The 26,066-nt window shown below is 47.6% G+C and overlaps 1 protein-coding gene across 3 annotated transcripts; it reads right to left on the reverse strand.

The window, feature by feature from the left end:
• Positions 1-1,649: 1,649 nt before the first annotated feature.
• eif2ak4 (eukaryotic translation initiation factor 2 alpha kinase 4) lies at positions 1,650-25,084 on the reverse strand. Of its 3 annotated transcripts, none has more exons than XR_011982570.1 (39): positions 24,732-25,084; positions 24,473-24,588; positions 23,222-23,324; positions 22,752-22,925; positions 22,596-22,676; positions 22,284-22,402; positions 22,027-22,139; positions 21,386-21,543; positions 20,635-21,170; positions 20,126-20,238; positions 18,538-18,692; positions 17,920-18,344; positions 17,523-17,595; positions 17,351-17,440; positions 17,137-17,259; positions 16,328-16,432; positions 15,958-16,021; positions 15,600-15,679; positions 14,750-14,851; positions 14,617-14,667; positions 14,203-14,439; positions 13,920-13,995; positions 13,683-13,804; positions 13,459-13,508; positions 13,166-13,334; positions 12,810-12,926; positions 12,659-12,724; positions 12,292-12,462; positions 12,050-12,184; positions 11,437-11,544; positions 10,991-11,119; positions 6,701-6,787; positions 5,882-5,994; positions 5,740-5,798; positions 4,940-5,043; positions 4,646-4,714; positions 3,654-3,698; positions 2,613-3,012; positions 1,650-2,025 (listed from the first exon to the last, which is right to left on the reverse strand). XR_011982570.1 is itself a non-coding variant. In XM_023802370.1 (39 exons), the coding sequence occupies exons 1-39, from the start codon at positions 24,855-24,857 to the stop codon at positions 1,968-1,970; spliced, it is 4,938 nt and encodes a 1,645-aa protein (XP_023658138.1). In that variant the 5' UTR covers positions 24,858-25,084; the 3' UTR covers positions 1,650-1,967. The 3 variants fall into 3 exon arrangements, 2 of the variants coding, with proteins under 2 accessions (XP_023658138.1, XP_023658139.1); XM_023802370.1 differs by having other exon boundaries at positions 2,897-3,012; XM_023802371.2 differs by lacking the exon at positions 1,650-2,025 and having other exon boundaries at positions 2,032-2,805; positions 2,897-3,012.
• Between the last annotated feature and the right edge of the window lie 982 nt (positions 25,085-26,066).

The raw sequence follows: 26,066 nt of genomic DNA on the forward strand, positions 1-26,066 counted from the left end.
CTTCAGGAGTACCTCTTTAAGAGGCAGAGACGCCTTCAGGAGTACCTCTTTAAGAGGCAGAGACGCCTTCAGGAGTACCTCTAAGAGGCAGAGACGCCTTCAGGAGTACCTCTTTAAGAGGCAGAGACGCCTTCAGGAGTACCTCTTTAAGAGGCAGAGACGCTGACTGAAATCTGAGCAGACTGACTTCACGGCTCCAACTTGTTCTCTGCTTATAGCTACCTCTTACAAACAGGTTTGCCTTTAAATCTCCACCATTAGAGGCGAGAGCAGAAACTATAACCAAAAGGGAACCCAGACCTCAAAGCAGACCTGTGACCTTTGGTCTTAATACTTTGACAATATGGATAGTGAATCAAAACACATTCTAGTGTTAATCTACTCCTGTTCAGTGCAACCAAAGGCATAAAATCCCATACCAGCAATCCAGAGACCAACACAAATGGGCTCTAAACCCAATGTCTGGAACTGCAAAGGAGCCTATGGGATTTCTGACAAAAGTGCACATTCCAGAGCGGACATCTACCCGGCAGCTTCACCTGCCAACACATATCCTCAGCAATACCAGCGCTAAGCTGTTTCCGGGTCATCATCCGCTATTCTCATTTATGATGTACTGTAATTTGATGCTATGTTGGAATTAATCAGGATAAACTGTAACGGACCAAGCCATCCCCCAGTGGAGACACTGAAATCAAAAATATACATGTACCTTATGTAACACAAAAAATTAATCGAGTCGAATTACACAAAGAGGCATGGATCAGATGGGCTACATGGATTGGCGTATAGAAAAAACACACACAGGAAATGAGCCGCAACTTTAAATGCCAGAGGCCACAAAAGGAATCCTAATTACGGCACGCAAGCTCAATTCCCAACGATGACTGGGGGGATTCCGAGCCTGGCTGACATTGAGGAATGTCATCATTAACACATGTTCATCCCATGAATGTTCCAACAATACAACCAATTTGTGGCTTTGGTTCTTTGCTGCTGCAAAATATTCATTCAACTGACAATCACTGAGGGGAAAATTAAGCATTATATAAATATTACTACACAACTGGACTTGTGAATCGCTCAGGAAGGAGAGGAATAATAAAAAGAAGCAGCCTTTACTCTCTGAACCTTTTCCAAGGGCGGATGGGAAACATGGCAGGGACCATATGTGTAACAGACAAGACACGTCAACAAGACTGAAGCTTGATTACAAATGTTATGACATAAAGCTTATCGTCGTGATTGTCAAACCAGCACTTGCAGATGCTGGCTCATCTCCCCGTCTGCTCTGCTAATTCACAGATTCGCTGCACTCTGTAGCGCCACCCAAACGGACGCACGACTGCGTACGGCTCAGCAGCACATGGCCCGGGCTCCCAGGACAGCGCTTGCGGGCGTGTTTCCGGCAGTCCGGCACCGTACGGCCTCCACGGTGGCACAGGACCCCGGGAATCAGTTCACACCGTCTCCCCCCACCTTCTTGCTGAGGTCTCACCATATTATGTCACCTGAGTGTCAAGTTTCATGCCAAATGGCACAATCGCAAAATAAATTGAGCAAATATTACCTGCAGCCCATTAAACACAAGAACGGGAGAGATATGACAGCTCAGCACACCTGTGTCAAAATATGGAGTCAGAGAGTCATTCAAAGCAAAATACATTATTTATTGTCACAGTAAATAAAACTTACTTTTCCAAAATATAAAATTTGTAACATTATTCTTCACATTGTACTCAGTCGAACATCAGCTCTTACAATTCAACGCTTTGTCTTTTTTCTAAAATAAGGTTGGTTCCAAGGTGCAGGAATGGTACACGCTAATCAGAGAGAAACCGTTTCTGTCTGCAAGGGAACAGCACGTGCAGCCGGCTTTGCGTGCGGTAGGCGTCCAGCAGAGCCACACATCTTCGTAGAGGTGATGGGCATGGAGCTGAGCCCCCTCCCTCAGTCTAGCCCGGGGATTAGAGTAGGACCTTGTAATAGTCGTCCTTGTAGCTGTACAAAACGACCACGGCCACTCTGTCACAAGACACAGAGACATGATGGTCAGACCACAGCCCAGGGAGCAGAGGATTATGGGGAAAAAAGCAAAGGGGGTCAAGTAGCAGAGGAAGGGTAATGTAGGGTAAGGGGGGTCTGAGTTGGGGTTCTGTCAACCTCACTGGCGAGCTGCGCAGTCAGGGGTTGCTGACTGCGCAGGCCTTTGACTAGGAGGCCAGCAGCCAGCTGCTCACTGAGCTGTCTGATCCGCGGTAAAATTGTATGGAAAAAAAACAAACACATAAAATCCACATTGAATATCCCCATTGTCAGGGCACACAAATAAAGGTAATTGCCCACAAAGAAGGCTGACCAGAAACAAGAGGGAATTAAAACCAAATGATTTCCAGGTGATGTACTGAGAGCAGCCAGTCAGCTCCCTCCCACCACTGTAATCTGAAGGAACCCTCAGGTGGAACAAAACAGCCCGTCCTGCAACTGGTCAGGCTTGGACCACCAGAGCCTTGAAAGACTGGACATGTGGAGAGCATCCGCAGTCTGTCCTCTCCATGGCGCATGGTAATCAGCTTTCAACTTGCCAAAGTAGCAGGGGGAGGTGTACTTGCCTAAAGAACCTCAGGAAAGGCCCCCACCACTAGCTCCCACCCAAGAGGAGATGTGGCATGTTCTTGACGGGGGGTTCAGGTTCAGCATCAATGAACAGGCTGCTCATGTATCGAAGCCTCCCCCCCGGCTGGGGGGAGATAAGGGCACGAATTCAATCAGCTGCCCCGCTTCAGACTTGCTCTGTGGTTCTTCCTAAAATGTGGTGATTCCAGGAGATGCTTAGCCTGAGGCCGGTAGTCAAACAGGGGTGAAGGGGAGGGGCTTTATCCGGAAGGCTACGCACCTCTGCATCATTTTGAATCGGTGGATCTCATCGCAGATGGACTTCAGGTAGCGCTGCTTGGGGAGCCGTGAAAGCAGGTTCTTCACGCTGATGTTGAACGCCTCCTCACCATCAAACTAGGAGGAGACACACAAACACACACGAGAAGATGCATGCTGGGACACTGTGACATGACGCGGTCCGCGCCCGCGTTCTGACCCGTCATCACAGCACTTCAGCTATTCACTGCGCCTTCCTGCCCGACAGCGTGAGGACCACAGTCACGCTCATCGACGGTAAACAAAGCCAAGTGCTCTAATCCTTCAATATAGCTACTGACACGCTGCCCTGCTGTGCTAATGATGGCTTCCTGAAGGTGCATTCCTACGTTTCCTCCAGGAGCAAGCTCCTCACACCCGCCTGCCAATTTGACGAGCCAGGCCCCCACTCATCGACAGAGGGTCTCTAGCTTTGATGTCATCGCTTGCCGGTCGCGGTCCTTTATTCCTCGTATCGTTTAACAATAGGCGGCTCCAGACATTGGTTGAAAATCTGCTGGGCCCTGTGGATTTCTGCTCTCATGACGCTTCCCGCTGGCCGGAAAGGTGGGCTGGCAGCTTCTGATGCTATCGCTGAACACAGTAAACAGGGACCCCACCCCGCCCCGTTTCCTACCCCGCACCAGGCCCCCAAGGTCGCCCCCGTCCTGTCTGGCCCATGCCAACATCCAGATAAGTGAAGTGTCTTTAGTAGTTCAGGCTAACAGCTCAGCACGCACCTCCAGAGACAGGAAGTTGATCACTGTTTCTTTCTGCAAGTCAACCTGAAACAGAGCAACAAGGGAGTATGAGTGTGTGTGGGGGGGTGGGGGTACAATGGACCATTTTATCATGAGGAACTTAAATTTATGTTTTGCAGATCCCAGTGGAAACCAGATTAACACTGATGTATGAGCGATAGCAACGAGTAGTAAATATTTATTAAATCCATGCAGAGCCCAACACGAACCAGCCCTTGCAGGGTTTACAACTTCAGTACCACCTGAGGCTTTTTACTTACTACAAAAAATTATTTTGGATGCAGGCTAAACTAGTCCTACAAATAAACCAACACAACTGCATGGCTTCTAAACAGAACGTCAATCTCTCATCTCTCAAGACCACCTCTAAGGCCAAACAAAGTGAAGAATTTTGGAAGAAGGACCTCGGCCTAAAGCCTCACATTTGCCAATAAAGCTGCGATTTTAAAATGAGCCGTTTACAATTTCATGCCTCGCAACGTGGATCAGAAGCAGGAGTCTGGTGTCATGCGTCAGCCCCGAAAGGCTGACATGTTGGGTGTTGTGTTGTGCAACGTGTGAAGCTACTTGTGAGGGAAAAAGATGTTTGTTCATTAATCTATACGAATGTGCGACAGAGAACAGAGCCTCCATGCCTCCCATGAGCCTGTAACGTAAAACAACAAATACAATGTTTGCACACAGCAATAAATCACACATTTTACGATCTACTAAATGACTGGCTTTTTTTTTTTAGCTTTTGCCTAGTGTACCACAAGCTAAACAAAAACATAAGTGATTTACGGACAACTGACATTCTCCTTCTGTTCCATTTATTGCGCTGTTATGATCGGAATTACTTGGATACAGATCACCAAACCCCTGTACACAACATGCTGCCAAAAATACAACACAGATCTCACCCGCTTCTCCGACAAGCTTTCATCATTTTAACTCAAAGAGAAGCGCGGACTGAAAAACGGGTCACTTACCGCTACAACTTCGATATTGCTGCTTTTATTCTGCAAATAGCTACCGAGGTTTTGCAGTCTGGTTTGTATCTAGAAACAGGCACAGAGAGAAGGGGCCGTCACAGTCATCGTTACGGTAATGGGGAGCTACTGGGAACTATTTACCTCTTAATGTGAAAAAGATTCTCACACAACATTCTGGCCCCGATACCAGGGGAACATGTTCAAAACTCACCAAGTCTCAGGATAAAAAAGGAACAGACTGGAGAGAGTCAGACACAAGGCACAAATACCCCCCCCCCCCAGGACACCCACCTGCGTCTCGTGGCGCCTCCTGGTGCTAGCGGACACCTTTTCAGGAGTGATGAGGTTCACGCTTATGGTCATGGGGACGTTGCTCCCGTGTGGCTCTGACAACCCTGCCGAAAAGCGACCCCCCCCCACCCCCAGCCAAGTCAGCAGCACTCGCATACTGCCATCCCCCCCACTTCCAACACACACAAAAAAACAGCTGAAAAGTCTTTCCATGGGCCCATTTTATTTAGCGCCTCATACAGCCACAGCTAACGTTAAAATACTTTTACTATTACGTCTTACTGCTTAAATGTGGCACAGGGTAGCCGGGGCAGGTGGGAAACGTTAAGGAACAATTGGCTTTGCCGTTAAGCCCAAAAACACTAATTCTGAACTATAATGGGGTGTTTCTCCCATGCGTATGTTTTTTAATGGAATCGCATAAAAATCACGGAGCGTCAAGAGTGAAGAAATTAACACCCGACAGTCATGCCCGGCCCATCCAGCCAATCAATCAATCTCATACGCGTCCACAACCGGTCTCAAGCCGCCGGAGTGTTTCAAAGGCCAAAGGTCACAGCTCGGGGTACAATGAACACACCAACCATGAGAAACACACTGCTCCATTCACAGTAGTAGTTAGGGGGCACCAGCGGAGCAGAGGAGTTGCATAACTGCATTTCTCCACAGAACTCTGCTCTCCCCCATGAAAGCTTGGTGTCTACAGTGTTCTGCCCGCTGATGTGCAGACCTAACTGCATAAGAACACATCCCATAATTCTTCCAAAGGGTGCATTATGAGTCAGCTGGCTCCACCTTACCTGAGGTAGCAAGAATTGATCCTTTGGGGTTTTGAAGGGAAGCACTCTCACACATGTCCCTATAACAGAAAAAACACACGCTTTCAATAAAACATCAGTTTATCACAACATTATTTGCTATAAAGGGAGACCATGAACGGACCTGCCATTCCTGTCGTCAAAAGACCTGGTCCGACATTTCTGGACTATGTGATCCAACAGGTCTGTTTCTGGAATCCGCTTCTCTGACTGACGATCTTTCTCGAAACACTTGACCTTAGATAAAATGACAAAAACACCACACTTTGGTTTCCATCCACAGAGTCAGAAACGCAATGCTACTTTATGACAACCACAGTTTGGACAGAGACTCTCGGCCATGACCTGCTTGGTAAATCTGGTTTCAGTCCAGCTGGGCTTTGAATGAATCTCATTTAAGGCATCACTGCGTTAATGAACATGTTCGCCGACATGACGCATGCTAAAAGGAGCGAAGTGAAAAAAATTACGAATGTAGTAATCACACGCTGCCATGATTTGATCCTTTTTGACTGAAACAATTCATTTTGTAATTAAATTTGTGATTGTTCAAGGAAGATGGGAAAGCAAATCGATTAAAATCTCAGTAACGATTTACTGAAGACTCAAATATGTAATGATTATTTACAGTTATTTCAATCGATTTAAACACAATTGTGAGTCATAATTGAGGAGGAACCAGCGCACAGTTACCAGGACGGAGAAATTGGGCTGCAGAACATCTGATGGTATCAAGTAAAAGCATCAAAGCTTGGAATAAACAGGTACCTCAAAATAACCAGACACCTCGAAATAACCGCACATCTCGGAATAACTACATGGTGAGCTAAGGAGGATTTTAACAGTGTGCTTACTGGCCCAAAGGTGCAAGTTTGCTTGTGTTTCACCATGTTTTCCCCCAGGGATGAGGTGACCATGGCAGCGGGCAGGAAGATGGACTCACCTTGACGTAGCTGCCTTCTTTATCGGACACCAGCACCACGCAGGTGATGCCAGCCTGACGGGAGTGCTCCAACACAGCTTCCTGGGGCTGGAGACATGAACACTGTCAGTCAGGGCTGCGCAGCCGCAGCCGCAGCCGCAGCCGCAGCCGGATCTCCCTCACACGGCACGGAACCGATGTCCTGAGCTGAACTCCAGCCTGGGGCCTCGACTCAGAGCCAGGGGCACCTCCTCTGCCAGGGGCACCTCCTCTGCCAGGGGCACCTCCTCTGCCAGGGGCACCTCCTCTGCCAGGGGCACCTCCTCTGCCAGGGGCACCTCCTCTGCCAGGGGCACCTCCTCTGCCAGGGGCACCTCCTCTGCCAGGGGCACCTCCTCTGCCAGGGGCACCTCCTCTGCCAGGGACCCCCCCCCCCCCCCCCGGAAAGGCTGCCCCTTCCATCTCGTACTCCTGTGCCTCCACATTTCACCAGCACTTAGACCCAAACCAGAACCAAACATGGGGGGGGGGGGGTTTGTCATGTTATAGAATGGTGGATTACTACATGAGACAAATGTTCCTGCAGCTGAGTAATAAATTCCAGCGGGCTGGCGAGGAACGGATGCGGTCACGTTCAATTCCGACACGAGAGGCCTCACGTAATACTCATCACAGGCAGGCATCTCACTGGCCCATGACTACGATCGGAGGCCAAATGGCTCTAATCAAACATGGAGGGAGGGTTTAATAGGCCTGCTGTGTCGACAGACGTCAGAGAAGCTGACATCATGAAGCGGCCCACTAACAATCCCCAGAGCCAGAGGATTCTGGGAAGCGAGAGCCGTGGCCATGGTTACCCAGACCGGCTTTTAGCCACGTGCCACAAAACGGAGAGCACATGGCCAACCGGCCAAACCCCTGGAAATGCACCAGGGCTGGGAATTAGCAGCGATGCGGCACGAGTGTGTGCCAAACAGCCGGCATACGACAGCCCCACCTCGCTGGAGTTTGGGGGGTTCAGGGAAAATGAAGAAGTCTGGGCATGAGTCAGCGATGGAGCGCGGAAAGACAGAGAAGTGTGAGAACTCGACTATGTGCAAATGCAGGCGTGGGGGGGGGCGGGATGTGAACAACAATGGAGACTAACATGGACAAAAGGGGGAGGAACAAGAATGGGGGGCATAAAAGGACCGTCTGCAGCCGGGCTGTAACATAGACATGAAGAATGTGACTGGTGTGTGAGATGGGGGGTTTGAACACATCCATACAGTCACCTATGACCCCTTATCCAATACAGGGTCATGGTCAGCCAATACAACAACGAACACACACACATGCTAAACTTACAGATATTAATTCAACTAGATGTTTTTGGACTGGGAGAAAACCAGAATACCCAGAGGACTCCAGGGCTACAAAGTTTCCATAGTCACGGAAAAAATGTATCGACCACAAAATCATTATTAAACTGAAAGCGTGAGAATACATTTATTTGTGCTTCAAACGACATCCGGACAAAATCAAATCGAATGCGTTGGCAAAAACAAATCGGCTGCATCTTGGCCGTCCTGTGTCACGCCACAACCCAAGAAGGCGCAGAATGTTTTTGATGCAGCAGATCCAAATAAGGCAATTTTCCACCGCACCAGGTACCGTAGTGCAGTACTTCAAGGTGTTTGCTGCCCACTAGAGTAAAACCTGCTACCTGCGCTGAATGACAGGCAGGGTATTTTGTACTGAATTTGAAAAATTACTGCAGTATCTTATAAGGCTGCACCATGTGCAATATTAATATCAACACATGCAATACTTACATATATATAGTTAGCTATATTAAAAACAGGACTTCTTAATTTAAATTCTATACGAACATTATAGCGCGGGGGTTAGTGTTTCGCTAAAATCTTTTTACTCTGTTACTCTGTCATAGAAAGAAAAGAAAAAAAAAAACGTTTTGGCAATTTTAATTATTATTCCTTTGCCACAAGCACTTTCCTTCACATGATTTGGGAGTGTCCCATCATATATGTATTTTGGAAATATGTTCTTCATATGTTGTCTAAGTTCCTTGATGTTGCTCTGGTGTTGCACCCTTGTCTCCGTTTACTGAATGATAGTTCTGCACCAGTGCTTACTTTACATGAAAAGCGCTTGTTATTTGCAGATTTCACCGCTGCCAAAAAAGCAACCCTTCGACTGTGGTTCGAAGCAGACACTAATTTGAAGAGTTACTGGATTGTATCTCTGCTCAACATTGCAACTTTAGAAGAGACCACAGCTTGACTGAACAAGGCTAGCTTATCCTCGATCAGTGCATGGAGGGGACTATGCTTGTCAATAATACTCTGGGTCGGTAGTATGATAACCCCTGCTAAGGTTAATGTTTATTATTTGATCTGCCCCCCCCTTTTGTTTTGTTTGCTTGCTTTGGTTTTTTCCTCTCTTGTTTTTGTGTGTGGTTTTTGTGATGTATGCGTCTGTTTTTGTTGGTTTGATAATGCAAATTAAAAGTAGAATCATAATAAAAATTATTATTCTTTTTATAGGATTATCCAAATTGTTTAAAAATTTGTTTAAAGTTTAGTTAGCTGCATTCTCCGAGACAATTATAATCATTTTCATCCTTGCTGTTTAAATCACTCATAGATGGTTTTGTGAGAAATTTAGGAAGTAATTGTTTTGTTTTATAAAATAGCCCAATATTTATTACAACCACATCACTAAAATTACAACAAAATCACATTGCTAGGATTTAAATTTCTTGTCATGCCACCCTGATGTTTTTGTTGCATCTGTTCTTCGGACCATTTAGCAATAAATCTTTTTATTTTTTTTTACTGCATTTTTCAACTGTCTTCAAGGCGTCATTTGTACTGTGGTTCAGAGGCAGGCGTTTCAAGTCCCACCCCAAAGTACTGAAGTACCAAACAAGTACCCCAGCTGGTTTGGCACTTTTGGTACTGGGACGTTTGGTACTGGTACTCGATCGGAAGCCAATGGAAAAGCGAAAGTACCAAAAGTACCGTACTTGGTACGGTGGAAAAGCGTCCATAGAGACTCCAAATGAACATACTGTGGCAAGTCATTTTAATAAAGGAGACGGCAGCTCTTAAAATGGAAGCTGCTCTCATTATTAACAGCCATTACTGGTTTTCCATGGCAAATATCAGTCGTGACATTTAGTATTAAAAAGAATACAAGATACAGATATTAATTAACAATATTTAAAGTGCAGTGCAGTACAAAGCATACCAAGCTGCCCGACTCCTGGGCGACATTTATGTTAGCCAATCATGGACAGTGGGCGGGATCAGCACAAACTAAAACGTTTGCTTTGGGGACGATGCGCAGGCAGTGCACCAAAACAGTGATCACTGCAGCGGTTGTGTTACATGTGTCGTCGTATTGCCAAAACAACGATTCCAACGAAAGATCATTCTCGCCAACATGCTCAATTTCATTTTGTCTGGACGTTGTTTGAAGCATATGGCCACCTTCAGAGCCGACTCCCTGGCTAATTACCCTTCAGGAGTTTCCACCCGCTTTTCCAAGTTCGGGTTGCGGTGGTATTACGATATTTTTGTGAAAACTTGGAAAGCAAACAGTGTATCACATATGTAGTGTGACACACACACACACACACACACACACACACACAAAAAAAACACTCTCACAAAAACGTCTGCAGTCAGGATGGGAGATTGACCTTCACCAGTATGGCAAAAGGTTGAGAAATAAACTCGCCACGTTCTGATTTTAAATTACCAATAGCGATGTGGCAAATGGCTAGCGAAAAGCCAGGGAATCCCATACAAGCATGGGGTGGACATTCAAACTGCAGACATGGGGGGCAGGAGACCCCCCCAAACCAGGAGCCCCCATGCTTCCCAGGAAGCCACTACGCCGGCTGGCGTGTTTCAAACACCGACATATTTTACACATCTCTGAAGCAACAGTGAATAGTGCAGATATTAGTCTCTTGTATGGTTCATACACTTCTATCAAATTTCTTTAAAAAGCGAAGAACTGGGTTATCAACTGAATATCTTTGCTTTTCCAAGAAAGAGACCTTAGTAACCACCCTCTTTCTACCCTCTTTTGGTAGAAAATGGCGTGTGAAACAATGCGGACACACAGCACAGGCGGGAGACACAGCACAGGCGGGAGACACAGCACAGGCGGGAGACACAGCACAGGCGGGAGACACAGCACAGGCGGGAGACACAGCACAGGCGGGAGACACAGCACAGGCGGGAGACACAGCACAGGCGGGAGACACAGCACAGGCGGGAAGCGAGGATGAAGGCCGACCTGAGACACGTCGTAGACGATCTCTGCGGAGACCCCGCAGCTCCACAGCTTCTGGACGACGACGATGGCTCGACTCATGGAGGTGTGGCCCACGGGGAGCACCAGGGCGTCACAGGAGCCAACAGAGGGCTGGGGGGTGACGGGGGGGGGGGCAGTGTGAGGCAGGCAGCCATGCTGTGAGGTAACAGTACTGTAGGTGCTGAGGGTCAGCACCTTACTGAGGGCTACGGGAAAGAGAACCGGCTCCCACATTCCACATCAGCGGAACACAGCACCATCTAACATTTATTAGGTTTTTGTACTACTTAAAAATAAAAAAAAATAAAAAAGAAAACAAGTATGTGCAGTTTAGAACCTTCCCGATACCATTATCTACGTTGGACTAATTTTTGTTTCAAGAATCAGTCATTTTGAAGACACGCTGGACCCATGAGAAGGTAACGCACCGGCTCCTCCATGTTGGCCAGGGACGCGCAGATCCTGTCCAAAGCCACGCTGGCACCGACGGCAGAGAGGGCGACGGGTGGGGACGTGGGGCCACGGAACTCCTGGAACTGCGTGACATCACAGAGAACATCTTTGTTCAGCAATCAGACATCACTGAAACGATACCAAGACCCCTAAAAGCAAGGAAACACAGCAAACCAAACAGTCTCCTATTTCACTGGTCTCCCCTCTCCTCGGAAAAAAAAACAGAAGCCACCGAGTCAATCACAGCTCAGCTGGACTTCATTAACAGCCCACGCTGTAGGCTTGGGGTTGAGGATGACTCAACATGGCAAGATATAAGATAACACAAAGCCCATCCTGGCCCATGCCTTCTGCTCACCCACAGGTTCCAGTCCAACCTCTATTGAGACCATCCTCCACCCTTGGTCCTGAAATCCTTTTCACTCTCCCACACGACAATATTTTAAGTTTTGAAATCCCCGCAAGTCCCGCTTCTGCGTCTCAATTACGGGGGTGTTCTCCAAATCCAGAACCGGGGACCACTACCTACCACGTGACAATACGATGACCAACCTCAACCCAGATGCCAATAACCGACGAGAAGCTCACCAGATGGTCATACCGCCCACCGGCTGCGATGATCTCAAGCACGGTGCGCTTGCGGCGGCGCACGAACGCCACAAACTGGAAGATGACACCACGATGATGCTGCACTTTGTAGACCAGGCCCAGGTTGACCACCACCTGTTCAAAAAAGAAAAAAAAAGACACTTGCATCACTTCCTGTTGTGGCTGGGGGACTTCACGGTTACAGAAAGCACCCCAGCTGTAGGTGAGCACGTTTGACATACGTGCAGCTTGATGCCCAACTTCCTCAGCAGGCCAGTGACTTCCTCCAGATCCTTGACACCCTGCTTGGCTAGCTGGGAAACGGCTGTTTTCCGCTTGGTCAGGGAGTTGATCAGGGGAAGCAGCTCATGGAGCGCCCCCTTCTGTTCAATGTATTTGTAAAGTGTCTGTACCTGCGAATGAAAGGGTCAAAGGTCAGGGATGTTATAAGTATTGTGCATCATTGTTAAACCATTGTTATCACCATAGCAGCCACCACTAGACATTTACGAGCATTGGATCCCAAGGAGAGCTAAACTACTCTGAAGCAGTTATGGGCCTGTTCTTCCTGACAGGCTCGAAGCAGTAAGACCACGAGGTGCTACTCACGCTGTTGGTGGAGAGGGACAAGTTGCAGAATTTAGCCTCAACCTCTCGCCGGGTTAGTTTTTCTGTCTGAGAGATGGAGGAAGCGAAAGAGGATATTAGCATATGGGCGTTGGGTCTCCTACCTCACATGCACGAGCCACCGGAGACTGACCATGGTATCGCACAGGATGTTGGAGGCTTGCTGGAGCTTATCCTCTGGGATACCACTGTGCAGAAGCACCGCCTTCAGCAGGCTGGTGTGGTTCAGGTAGATGCTGTAGTTCCTCTCCTGTCAGCACCAAGACCATTACTACCCAGCCTCATGGCCCCACCTATAATCCCACCCACCACACGACTCAAACAGAAAACATGGTCAACACCCCTCTTTGATTCTTTATTCAGAAGTAAAATCACACACAGATTTTGAAACCCTATTCATTGACAAAATGTGTAAATGTGGCCCTAAAAGGATAAAACCACAGTCACAAAGCAACAGGCCGTCCTTAGGCAGTGCAAACGGGTCAGTACCTGCAAGGTGCTGAATTCCTGGATGATTTCAGAGATGGTGTAGATTGTCTCGGCGTCTGGGAGCAGACTGCTGGTGGCAGGGGTGACGATGTCAAACGCACACTCCAGCAGCTCCTTGGGGTGCGTGCGGTCGGGCTTCCGGGGTCGGAACACCCGGTCGATGCTGTACCTGCACAGAGACCATTTCCAGGGCGGGGGGGGGGGGCACTTTATAGAAAAAGCACTCTGCAAAACTGCAAAGCTGCATCTTGATCTGAAACCATCATGACAATGAATGTCCCAGGGTACTTTACCGTTTTAAACTGGAAATGTTGCTCCGGGCCACATATCTTGCGAAAGCCAGCTGTGGTTAAAGGCCAAAAAAATATATATATATTTTTTTTTACTAAAGAACAAACAATACAGAAGATTGGAGGGTGGATATGAAGAAATTATTACAATTATCCATCTAAAAAGAAAGCAGCTGCACTATTAAGACACCATGCGGCAGAGTGACTTCCTGTTTCCTGCCGCTCACCCGGAGGTCATAGGGCAGGGTAACCAGCATGCCGCTGTGATCCATGAAGCACGCCAGGTCACTGCCTTCGTACAGTGCCTTGCTCTTAGGCATGAGCAGGGGGGTCTGAAAACGCACCGCACCTTGGGGGGGGTGCAAAAAAAAGATGTAAGACACACAGGCACCTAAGGAGATAAAACAAGGGCAGAAAAACCTTGGCCAATGGTTTAAATGACAGAAAAAGCATGTAAGGCTTACCGTGTTTTTTGAATATCCTGCTTATTGTTTCATGCACGTACTGCTGGAGTTTGGCAGCACTGGAATTGAAACTCCCCTGAAATCAAGGGAAACGCAGCAGACTTAAGACAAACAATCTAATTAAAGTGTAATTCAATAACCACAGCAGACAAATGATCCATGCGTGAATGGAATGGTTTTGGTCAGAGCTTCATTTACTACTGAAAGCTCGAGAGTGACACCTATGGGACACTTTCCAAATGGCAGCTCTTTCAAGCCGCGTGTGAGGTACCCTGATTCATACCTTATGGAAGTCTATGTCATACGCATAGTCTATGCCCGGGGCGACGCTCTGGGCGAACAGCCGGTTGACCATGGTGCGGTAGGCCTTGCCGTTAACGTTATTCATGGTGTGCTGGAGGACCTCGTGCAGCTCGGACTCCTCCATCTGAGGGGGCGGCAGCAGGTCGCTCTTCAGCAGCTCCACAGCTGTGGGCCGCTTGGCGGGGTCGTGGTTCAGCAGCCAGCTGATCACTTTCATCTGTGGGGGGAGACCACAGACCCTCAAGTCCAGAAAACATGGTCAGCCTTTAAGTTACTGATTGTTACAAAGCGTTACGTGGGGTAGCATGAGGTGGCTCTGTGAGCACAGGACCCAGTCAGCCAGGGTTACGCCTATAAGCATAACCCATAATCCCAGTAATTAACGAAGTATTACCTGTGTTCCTTGCTCAGACCCCCGGAAGTCTTCAGGAAACTGGATGGACTCCTGTGAACGATTGCGACACAGATGGTGAGGGGTCTAAAATCCCTGGGGTGGGCTCCAATCCCATCCAGGCCGGGGGCCTTACCGTGCGCAGCTGGCTGAGGACAGCGATCCGCTCAGACGCGGTGGTCATGGGCCGGTATGACATCTCAAACAAGATGATGCCAAGGCTAAAGAGGTCCACCTTCTGAGGAAGAGACAGACAGAAATGTGTGGGACATGAAGAACCTGTAGCACCTGAATCCTGCTGAACATTATAATACCATTTTTATCATCATCATCAGTCTTAACACAGGACCTAGCACTTAACACTATTGCTACTATGCACAGAGTACAGAAATTGGTCATAGTTTTGTGCAGAAGATACCTTGGAAAACGATCGACAGGAGTAACGTGTTACAACACAAATTACACCAAGTCCTTCTGCCGCCGGGGCTATGGACCCATGGATCGGACTTGTACCGAAATTGGTCATAGTTTTGTGCAGAAGATACCTTGGAAAACGATTGACAGGAGTAACGTGTTACAACACAAATTACACCGAGTCCTTCTGCACGCAGGGCTATGGAGCCAAGGATCGGACTTGTCGGTCTAATGCATGCCACAAATGCTCGACATGTATCCACCTGTCTACATGATGCTACAGAAAACGGGATTCATAAGACCAGGTGACCTTCCACAGCTCCAAGGTGCAGTTCTGACGCTGATCATTGCAGACACTTTCAATAGTGGTCAGGGGCCAGAATGGGCATTCTGACTGGCCTGCAGCTACGCGGCTCCAAACGCAAACAAGTCTAATGCTCGGACGGACGGACAAATATTGTTGCATTACATCTAACACTCAACATTCAAAAAATACAAAAACGAGGTTGTTCGGCGCCTCGTGAAAACATGACAACTGACTACCATGTCAGGGTTTAGTGCCTAAGCTCTACCTGGTTGTAGCTGGATTTGGTGCTCCCTTGCACCTCAGGGCCCACGTACAAGGCGGTCCCCACCATGCCGGTCATGTTATCTGGGAAGGGGAATGGAGGAACACAAGCAGAGTAGCTACACATGGATCTATGGGTCTCTTACAACTCAAAATCCAACCTCGCCACCTTTGTGCTTAGGTGCACGTTCTACCCAAACCATTTCATTCATGGAAACCAAATCTTCTACACAAACTCGAAATGAAATCTCTGAACCATGGGGTGCAAAACATTCCAATTAAGAAACGCTTGATGCAAGGCAGCAGATTTGATTCGGATTATGACAAAACTGCAGGAGGGGAATAGTTTGAGCTTCCCTCACCTGTAGGGTCCGGTTTAATGAGCAGAGCAGAGACACTTTCCTCCATCTCCTGTTTGCTGGCAGCCTGCGAAGTATAATTAACAGTGCTTAGTTGTTTACAGCGTTATTTTTTGAAGACCTGCTGGTTTTAAGATCATTCCACTGGTCCAGCAGTTTGTTTTCTGCCGAATGTAAACGTTGACATTAGTGTGATATTGCAGGTAGAACTCGATATTACACACGATCACTCATCTACCGGAAAGATGGACAGGACAACGCAGAACAACCAAGACCAAGAGTTCCCAAGGAGGAAAAGCGTGAAGCAGGAAGGGCGAGTCTATGCTAATGAAGTCTGGTTAAGAGGAAGCCCGGTGACCCGGGAAATGTGTACCACATTAGCGGGATGGTCCGTGGCCAGGCCAAAGTCGCCGATCTTCACATGGTCCTGGGAATCCAAGAAGATGTTGACAGGCTTCAGATCTCGATGAATCATTCCCTGTTGGGGAACAACGAGCGGGACAAAACTGATCCCTGGGATATGATTAAAAGCATGCCTTGGGATGGATTGTGCAACGCCCCCTCCCCACGCGAACGTGGCCGTCAGATAGAGGCTTGGGAACATTTTGTGGCAGGAAAAAAAAATCTCATTAGTTTAGCAGAGGCTGTGAGCAAAAAGTGGAACAGAACATACTGTTAAGGAGACAATGGGCTTTAAGACAGCACAGAACCTGATTAAAAAAAAAAAGTTAGACAATAGTGCACATGTGCATTCAGTCTCACACGGGAAGAAGGCTTCCAACTACAGCCACAGCTTAGCATAAGTCTCCTGTACTCACTGAATGTTGACTCCACACAGATATATTTGGAAAAAGGATTCACAGCTGCATATTGCGTAGAAGGCAATGGCAAGTATTAAAGTGAGGGGGGGGGGGCTTTCCAAACTTATGAAAAGCAAAACAGAATACAGAATGCTCCATTATCCACTCTGAGCACAGCCCCTCCCTGGCCAGGACACCTGCCCACGCCTGCAGCTGGCCCATTCCATCCTCTCCTGTGGCCACACAACAAGACCCAGTCATCACAGTCATCCTTCTGTAGCCCTCGCAAAACAAGACCTCTCTTTCCGCTTCTGTTGAAAGTCTACTGCTAGGCCAGTAGGGGGCGCCAGAACATCTCCCTATAGGTCATGAGGCGGCAGACCTGCTCGTGGATGTACGCCAGTCCGTCGAGGATTTCTCGGAAAAGCCTCCAGAGGCGGCTGCAGTCCAAGTGCAGGCCCTTGTCTATAGTGTCCCGCAGAGTGCTCTTCTCACAGTATTCCATCTAGGGAGGAAGCCGACAGCATTAAGCAGCCACCGGCCCCTTAAGAGACACTAACTGCATCGTGTTCTTGGTGAGCCGGCCACCATCTCACCTGTATATACAGGTAATGCGCGATAAGGTGGGGCGTCTCGGAGTCCGTGCTCTCCATCGCGCTCTCCTCTTTTCCCTTACTCTGGGCCTCCTAAAGAGAGGAGGAGGACCTTGGATTAGGCCGGCCGCACTTCGCGTGAATGTGGGTAAAAGGACACGCCAGCACCTCTGACCTGGGAGAGGCTGTCCTTGCTCCCGTGGTCGTTGTCGAAGACGATGTCGCTGTCAGAATCACTGCTGCAGGGGCTGAGGAGACATAGACCACCAACATACACATGCGAGAGACACGCAACATCAGACCAACACCACCAACATACCATCATGAAATGTCAATTAACAGACTGTGATATTTAGTGACAACTAAAATCTATGTTACGGAACACAGAAATTGTAAAAAGCAAGCCACATGATGTCACTTTTTTTTTATTAATAGATTTTAGATATACATATTTTGTTATATATGTCTTGGTTGTGTTGACTGCTGTCTGCAAAGCAAATTGCCCCTTGGGGAGCAATAAAGCCAATTTAATCTAAGCCAATAATGTGTTCAACAGAGAGCAGCGTTCTCACAGGAAGGAGGGGCAGAAGACGTCTTCCTCTTCATCGTCTTCGTCACTAGACTCGGAGTTTGCACCGCTGCACTTGGCGCTGGTGGACCTCTCGATGGAGGTACTCCACTCCACGGAGCTGGACAGGGCGGGCGGGGGCGCCTTGTCCTCCACATCGTCTGGCAGGCCCAGTTCATTGCGTGGCCGGCTCACGCACTGGGGGGGCTTCCCTGGGGAGCTCACCATCTCGGAGCTATCGCTACTCAGCACGCCCACGGACGGCCTCTCGTGCCTCTCGATCCAGGCGTTATAGTAGCGCACAATGTTCTCGTGGTTCAACCTGGACAACAGCGTGACCTCTCCTTTGATCCGCCGGAACTGCTTGCTGGCCGGGTTCACCTGTATGCGCTTCACGGCGTAGTAACAGCCGTCCAGCTTGTTCTGAACCTGCCAGAGGGACACGGATACAAGGCGCTGGAGAAAATGAACGGATCACTGAAAGACAACCCTTTGTCTGCTTGGAATGTCAAACAACTGTAAAAAAAAATAAAAATTAGGCACAAAACAAATAACCAGATCAAAGCTGGACAGGAAGAAGAGGCTCATTAATAAGCTCCAGAAGTGGCGAAGGGAGCCACACCTTAATGACAGCCCCAAAGGCTCCTTTCCCCAGCATCTGCAGCTCCTCAAACTCATTGTAGTAGCGCGAGAATTGCTTCTGGATGTCTGTGCTGAAGGGGGTTTCCAGGATGCGGCCGCGGGAGACGACGGTGGAAGCAAAGTCATCGCCTACGTCTGCAGGGAGACGCCAGACATCAGCCAAGGGGACCATGTGACCATGAGATTTCAATGGGCTACATGCTTACAGAGGTACTGATGTATTTCCAGGAAAACCTCGGCCAGCCAAAAAATTTCCACTATCCGTACAAGTTGCTCTGTTTTCATCAAAACATGTACAAGTCTATGTCTACCATAACTTTCAGTAATTCACACCCCTGTCCAGTTGGTGGCAAGTGTGCTAATAATAATGTCACGGCACGACGTACAGTGAGGCGTCAAAGCAACGCAAATATAGACACACAATCTAACACGGTCTAGCATGTTGTTTTATCATGCGTTTACAAGTTATGACATAAATCCAAAAACTACTGAAAACACTAAGCATTCTTTTCAATTTCTACTTCCTCCAGTTGAAAGAGGGGCAGTGTTACCCAAATGCACAGTGCAATGGCAGTGGTCAGTATCGTGTAATGAAGATAAACAATGGCCAACAACAAAATTATGGGGTTTAATAATAACATTAACTATCATAATCACAAAAGAATGACAACATAGGAAGCTACTTTTTAGTACGCCCTCACTGCTATATATATATATATATATATAGACACACACACACAGGAACTTCCATCACAGTTTGGGAGAGGAACTTAGAGTAACGGTCTTTTAGCTAGAAACGCCAGCATGTTCACTTTGTTAGGGTTCAGCTGTGTTTTTGGCAGGGTCTGCATATCGCAGAAATGAAAGAAAAAAAGGGTTTTTTGTGTTTGTTTTTTAATCTGATAATGCAGCTCAACCCAGTGGAAACTGAATTTGTTGCAATTATCGATATAGTTGGAAAAAATTGATAAGAAAAAAAAAATGTATCGATAATATCGATTACCTGCCCAACCCTAGGAGAAAGCAAATGAGAACATGAAAAAAAAAAAGTGAAATCCCAGACATTTCTGGCATTTTTAGGTCCTGAAAAAGAGGTAATTTGTTCAATTTGTTAATGAGAAAGTCTTCACACAGCCACTGCTTAAAACATATCTTTTGAAGCCGTTTGATGTACGGCACAATGTTTGAATAATGCAACTAGTGTCATTGACCATAAGTATGGGTCAGTCTTCACGCAACCGAGTGAAAAACACCGTAGTCAGTTGTTAAGTACAGTGTACGAGCGCCGAAAGTGAAACCGCTGGCTGTCTCGGAATGCAGAAGAGGGAGTGCATAAGGCGGATCACTGTCACTATAGTGTTTCCATCCTCTCCTGGTTTAACTGCCCAGAAACAACTAACCGATGAGAAGTCAGCTAATCACTTTCAAGGCCTCCTTTTTTCCCACCACCAGGAAAAACACTGTACAGAAACATTTGATCGAATTCAGGTGGAGACATTTACTAGGAAAGAGCATCACCGTATGAGTTACAGATCTGCTGAAGCATGTAAAAAGGTGTGTAGGGGCACCTTCTGGACTGTCATAGCAGTGCGGCGAGGTCCTGGGGGAGGGGGGGTTGAAGAATGCATGGCTCAGGAGCTGCTGCGTGTTCCAGCGCTCTGCGTCGTTCAGGCACACACACCTAAGCAGCAGCAAAAAACAATTTCAATAAATAAAACCACTGGAGGAGGCATGAATCTGAGAAGCAATCAGGCTCTGTAAAAAGCTGACGTTCACAGGAAGCTGCCCCTCACCCTCTGACGCCCCCAAGCCTGCGGTGTCATTAAACAATGACACTGCCGGGGGCCCACACTGCCGGGGGCCCACACTGCCGGGGGCCCACACTGCCGGGGGCCCACACTGCCGGGAGCCAACTGCTCCACAATCCACAAGGCCGTGTGAATAAACTAACTACTTCCAATCCAGGCGCTAAACCCGGAAAACTAATATTTAACTAAGGTGTGCCAGGAATTATTAATGCTAACGTTCCAGCCACGAGATGAATGAGTGGCCTGAATGGAGCTGCGGGCACTTTCACCTGCTGAGGAAGTCCTGGAAGTCGGCGGGCAGGCTGCTGGGCACCGACACGGGGTACTCCTTGACCTCGCTCCCCTGGCTGAGTGCCAGCAGTAGCAGGCCGAGGCTCCACACGTCGCCTTTCTTGCCAGCCTTGGCGGGCACCGCGGCCTCTGAGAAGCGCACGCGTGTCTGCTCGAACACGTCCTCTTTGCAGACATCTGCCAGCCGCTTGGACAGGCTGTAGTCCGTGAGGCGCACGGTGCCCTCGGCGTCCAGTAGCACGCTGGAGGCCGTCAGCCTCTTGTGCACCACCGAGTTGCTGTGCAGATAGTCCAGGGCGCTCAGCAGCTGGGCGGCCAGCTGCCGCAGCCGGTCCGTGGGGAGCGGGGCCCCGCGAGCCAGCGTCTGGGACAGGCTGTGGCCAGTCACGTGTTCCACCAGCAGGTCCACCACCAAGCTGTCCTCCAGCTCCCGGTGGCTCAGTGCCATGTACTGCACCAGGTGAAGGTGCTCCAATTTCAGCAGGGAGTTCAGCTCGCTCTCCATTCCCTGGATCTGGGAGGGGACAACAGCGGAATCAAAGAATGAGTTAGGAATACAGTGCTGGATCAAACAGCAGCACAGGGTTACATTTCCCAAAAGCTCATGTTAGCAACTTATGTAGTTGGAACCATTCAGTTGCATGCTTCTGGAAACATACCCCAGATCTAGAACATTCCGGTGCTGTTAGAATATAATTACACACATCTTGCTCCGAGCATATTATTCACCTGTTTTTTGCACTTTTCTATTTTTTCCTTCTCCTGGTCCGTAAGGAACTTGCCCATCTTCTTGTTCCAGCACAGCGTCCACTCATACACCACAGCGAAGTCCCCGGAGGATGCATTGAAGGCTCGGTACACACTGCGGCTCAGCGCCTCACTCTCCCCTGCCAGGAGCAAACACAGCATTCTGGGTAACTGAGGTAACCACTGCTTGGTAACCACTTTGATACACTAAGAGTGAACACACATTCACACTATGATCTCATATCTAGGCCCCAGGCTGCCCTATACGCAATATAGTTAAACCCTAAGGCAGGAAGACACACCCTCCCTGCACACTGTACGGGTGAATCTCAATACCAAGAAAGCAAAGACCGTACTAGGCAAGACCAGTCTTGCTAACTTGCCTTCCAGAAAGGAACTTTGGGCCGGAATGAATCATGGGATTGGTCTTGTTCAGTGAAGATGCAACAGACATATCCCTGATATTTGGGGCGAAGCAAGACCAACATCCGAGGAATTTTGTACTTGTGTTCTTAGTATTGGAACCAGCATTCGGCAATGGAAGATGATGTAAAACGGGGACATGAGAACACAAGCATGGTGAAGAACGCAGTGCTTTCATATGCAGAACTGCCAGCTCGTACCAATGAGTCTCCCTTTGTGAACCTTGATCTCTCCCAAGGCACTGTTGCTGAAATGCAGCACCTCTTGTTGCCGGATGCCGTCATCGCTGCAGACGGAATGATTCGTTTCCCGCCTGGAATCGAATGGACAGAGCTCAGAGATCAGCCAGCTTCACCAAAGCGTACTGCGGCAGTGTGGCTCAGCTTCACCAAAGCGTACTGCGGCAGTGTGGCTCAGCTTCACCAAAGCACTGCGGCAGTGTGGCTCAGCTTCCTACCTGTGCCGGTTGCTGGAGTTTGCCCGTCGCCGACTGCTGCAGCCCTTTCTGGTCTCTGACTGTTCTGGTGCCGGCACCTGAATCTCCGAGGCAGGCTGGGCTGCATTCTCAAAGCGCTCCTGGTCAGTGGCATGATGGATTGGCAAAAAGCAAGGTGTTATAAAATGGAGAAATATATAATAGGACTGAAAGGGCACACATTTCACGGGGAAACCCATGGCCACGTTGTTTGCAAAAGATTTCATATGGGAACCACACAGAACCACACCAAACCTCACAGAACCACACCAAAGAGTGAGCCAGCACTGGTACCTGTTTAGCTACTTCTTTCCGCTTCTTCTCCTCCTTCTTCTCTTCCTCTCTTCTTTGGAGTTCCGCCAAGATCTCTATTTTCTGGAAAAGACAACAGGCATCGTGGTTAGCAGAGGTCAGAGCAGGAAACCGCCGGCATGGCAGACCAGGCCTCACCGTCTGCTCCTCTTTGTGACGCTCTAGGTCGATCCTCCGCTGCTCCTCCTGGACCAGCCGCTCCTGCTCCCGCTGCTGGTTCTTCAGCATCTCCTCGTGAAAGGAGCGAGGTGGCGGCACGTTGTGTTCAGTTAGGAAGCCCTGCACATAGTCGGCCAGCTCGTAGATCATCACCTGAGGGCGACAGCCAGAGCTATGAAACGAGCCTCCATCGTTATGCAAACTCAGGCCCTGGTGCCACTGCCGTTAAAATAAATTGAAATGAAAAACAGGTCAAATCCTTCCTTAGCACAAAAAAATAAAGCCCCGTACACATGAAGGTCCAACCAAAATGAATACATAATGACATCTAACAAATGATGACAAGGGAAAAAAAATGGAGCCTGAGCTGAAATTTCAAATAAACACACAGCCTACAGAATTCAGGCAAATCTTAAAGGGGGTAGGGGGGGTACACGAGTTTAACCCACCTCACCACAGCGCTCAGCAGCCAGTTTGGCCAGCTCCACATGGAGGTTCTGCAGGTTGCCATTGGAAAGGCCTTTGGCATTCTTTAGTTCAACTTTTGGAGGTCTGATGACCAAACAAAAAAATAATTAATAAGCAGTTAACTAATGGCACCAGCTGTATCGCTCTGGGATTCATCTCACTGAACTGTCAAAGTGGGTCAAAGGTTCACATCAACGGCTCAAAGGATGAGGACAATGAAGATGTGCTCAAGCAGAGAAGCAAAAACACAAAAGCTCACGCTTGCTGATATCTCTTGCACATCTGCAGCAGGGTCATTCCACATCAAATCACCCAGAGGGTCCCCAAGTGACCCTCTCAGATTCCCCTGAAGAAATTCACAGGTGCCCTTATACTAAACTTAAAGAGAAATCTGGTCAGTACCATTAATAGTTCTGAAACTACAGCCCTTTGAAATTTTAATTAATTTTGTGCATTTTGCCTAGCGAGCCTTTCGATCCAACTTCCAACATTCATACCTCCTTTGATATGGCACGTACAGCTTTGAAACTGTCTAGCCAGGGCTAATGTTTTCTGTACAATTCAAAATCAGATCTTGCATATTTTTCCTGCTACAAGGCTCTGAAAAAGGCCGAAAATTCCAAATGTAACAAAATGCAACCTTTCAGAGCTTCTCATGAATGCTACAGGAAAAGTTAGGCCTAGTCACAAAGTTTCTAGGCATTACATGTCATCTCTAAGGAGCAATGAGTGTCGGAAGCTGGACCAAAAGACTCCTTCAGCAAAATGCATAAAGTTTATTAAAACTTCAAAGGGCTGTAGTTTCAAAACTATTAGAGATAAAGATCTAATATTTGGGATTTCTCCATATGTTTGATATAGGAGTACCTGTGAATTTCTTCAAAGGGAATGTGAGAGGCTGGCCTGGGAACATTTCTCAAAGTGGGTGATTTCATATGGAATGAGAATGTTTATACCCTGCAGCTGACCTTTTGCAGCTGTCCCTTTATCTCTATACTGTACCAACAGCTGGAAAAGCTCATCTGAATACAAACCACAAGCATTTACGTCAGGGATAAAATTAATACGTCAGGGTAAAATAAATAGCCTAAACCAGACTTTAAAAATAAATGGCGTCTGGAAGACAACGGCTCCAGGGTTGTTTTCGTCATATAGAATCACGTCATTGACATTTATAAAAACATCATGGCAATGCGAGGGGGCAGACACGAGTTTTAAATGAAAGCACTTACACATCTGGGTAATTGGGTGGGCATTTCACCTCCAGGTCCACCGAAACATAGCTCTCCTTTCCGTCGCTCAATCCCTTCGGTCGCAAATAAAGGTATACCTCAGGTGGGCGTTTAACCTGAAAAGCACCCGAAAGAAGAATATGCAATCTCATTTACAAGTGATATCTCCGTATTTTATAGGACTACGGATACTTTAAAATATAAAACCTCAGTGGCAAAGCTGGAAAACTCCATAACAAGTTATATCCGGGAATAATACCTTCCAGGGCTGTTTTTTCCGTATATCTTCAAAGTCGTCTCCAAAGATCGATGCAAGTGCTTCAAGTTCATTTTCCTGTTGAGCAAGATAGCTTTCGGCACCATCCGTGGGATTTTTAAAACTCATTCTGTTGCACAGCAAGCATAATTAGTACACGCCCCTCTCCCGAAAAAAACATCAGGGTTCCTTGTCACTAGTATAACTGTCTTATTATCTGGGCCATTGTGAAAATAATCTTAAGTCAACGTTCTTGCTATGGTGGCAAAAACGTCTAGTAAAACTTAAACTGCAACGTGAATCATCCAGAAAACGTAAAGTTTGGCGCGTGGCATCTGGTCATTTTGTCGCATATAACAACCGTCACGGTTCCGCATGCAACTGCAGAATCACGTGACATAAGGCGCCATTGCGGCTCCACACATCCTCCTATCAGTGTAGCATCCTCGCGAACTCAAAGCGAAGACGCCATAGTTTTGAAACTTTATATAATGAATTGCAAATAGTAATTTCGATCATAACGATTACGAACATAATCGAGCACCGAACTATATGAGGTACCAAAAATAGAGCATGTAAAATATACATGTAACCTACTTGTATGTTTAAATATTTTGCTTCTATTTTCTCCATAGCCTTTATTAAGTCGATTAGATATCCTCATTATCCTTCCATATCTGCATATCAGTACTTGGTTGTGGTGGACTGTGAGCTTAGCCCAGGAACTGCAGGGATCGAACAACACTGGGGGTGCCCTAGATGGGATAGCGCTATATGTGCATTGTAATACTTGTATATAAATTAACAAAATTTGTTATAAAAACAAACCACATTCACACCTCACGTTCTGAAGTTCTATTGTATAAGTCCTTATCTCAAACATGTCTAATCTTCCCCTTCTTCTGGCCCAGGCATTTGCCTGATAACAAGCTCTTGTCAAGCTAATTATAGCAATACTGATCATGGTTTCCCAGTTCTAGGTAACAATAATAATACTGAAACAGCCCTTCACTCTGTTAGAGCTCCAGACCGATGGAATGTTTAACGTAAGGAGAACTTTTGGATATGGAAATGGAATCTTTTTTATGGAGCTTAGTTTGAAACTGAGACATGTTTGGGATGGGTACAAAGAACACACTAAATTCTGTAAGGGATTTGCGAGCAACAGCTGCAACAATGACCAGGATGGTGTGAAGGCAGATAGGAGGAGTGGAAGTCAGACACACACAGACAGACAACTATCTGTGGCACCCAGCGTGACCCTAAAAGGACAAAAATCCCCCAACAGCACAACATCACCATCATAATATTCAGCCAATGCCACCCACCTGTTCAGTA

Source organism: Paramormyrops kingsleyae, chromosome 14, assembly GCF_048594095.1.
Source record: "Paramormyrops kingsleyae isolate MSU_618 chromosome 14, PKINGS_0.4, whole genome shotgun sequence".
NCBI classification, from domain to species: domain Eukaryota; kingdom Metazoa; phylum Chordata; class Actinopteri; order Osteoglossiformes; family Mormyridae; genus Paramormyrops; species Paramormyrops kingsleyae.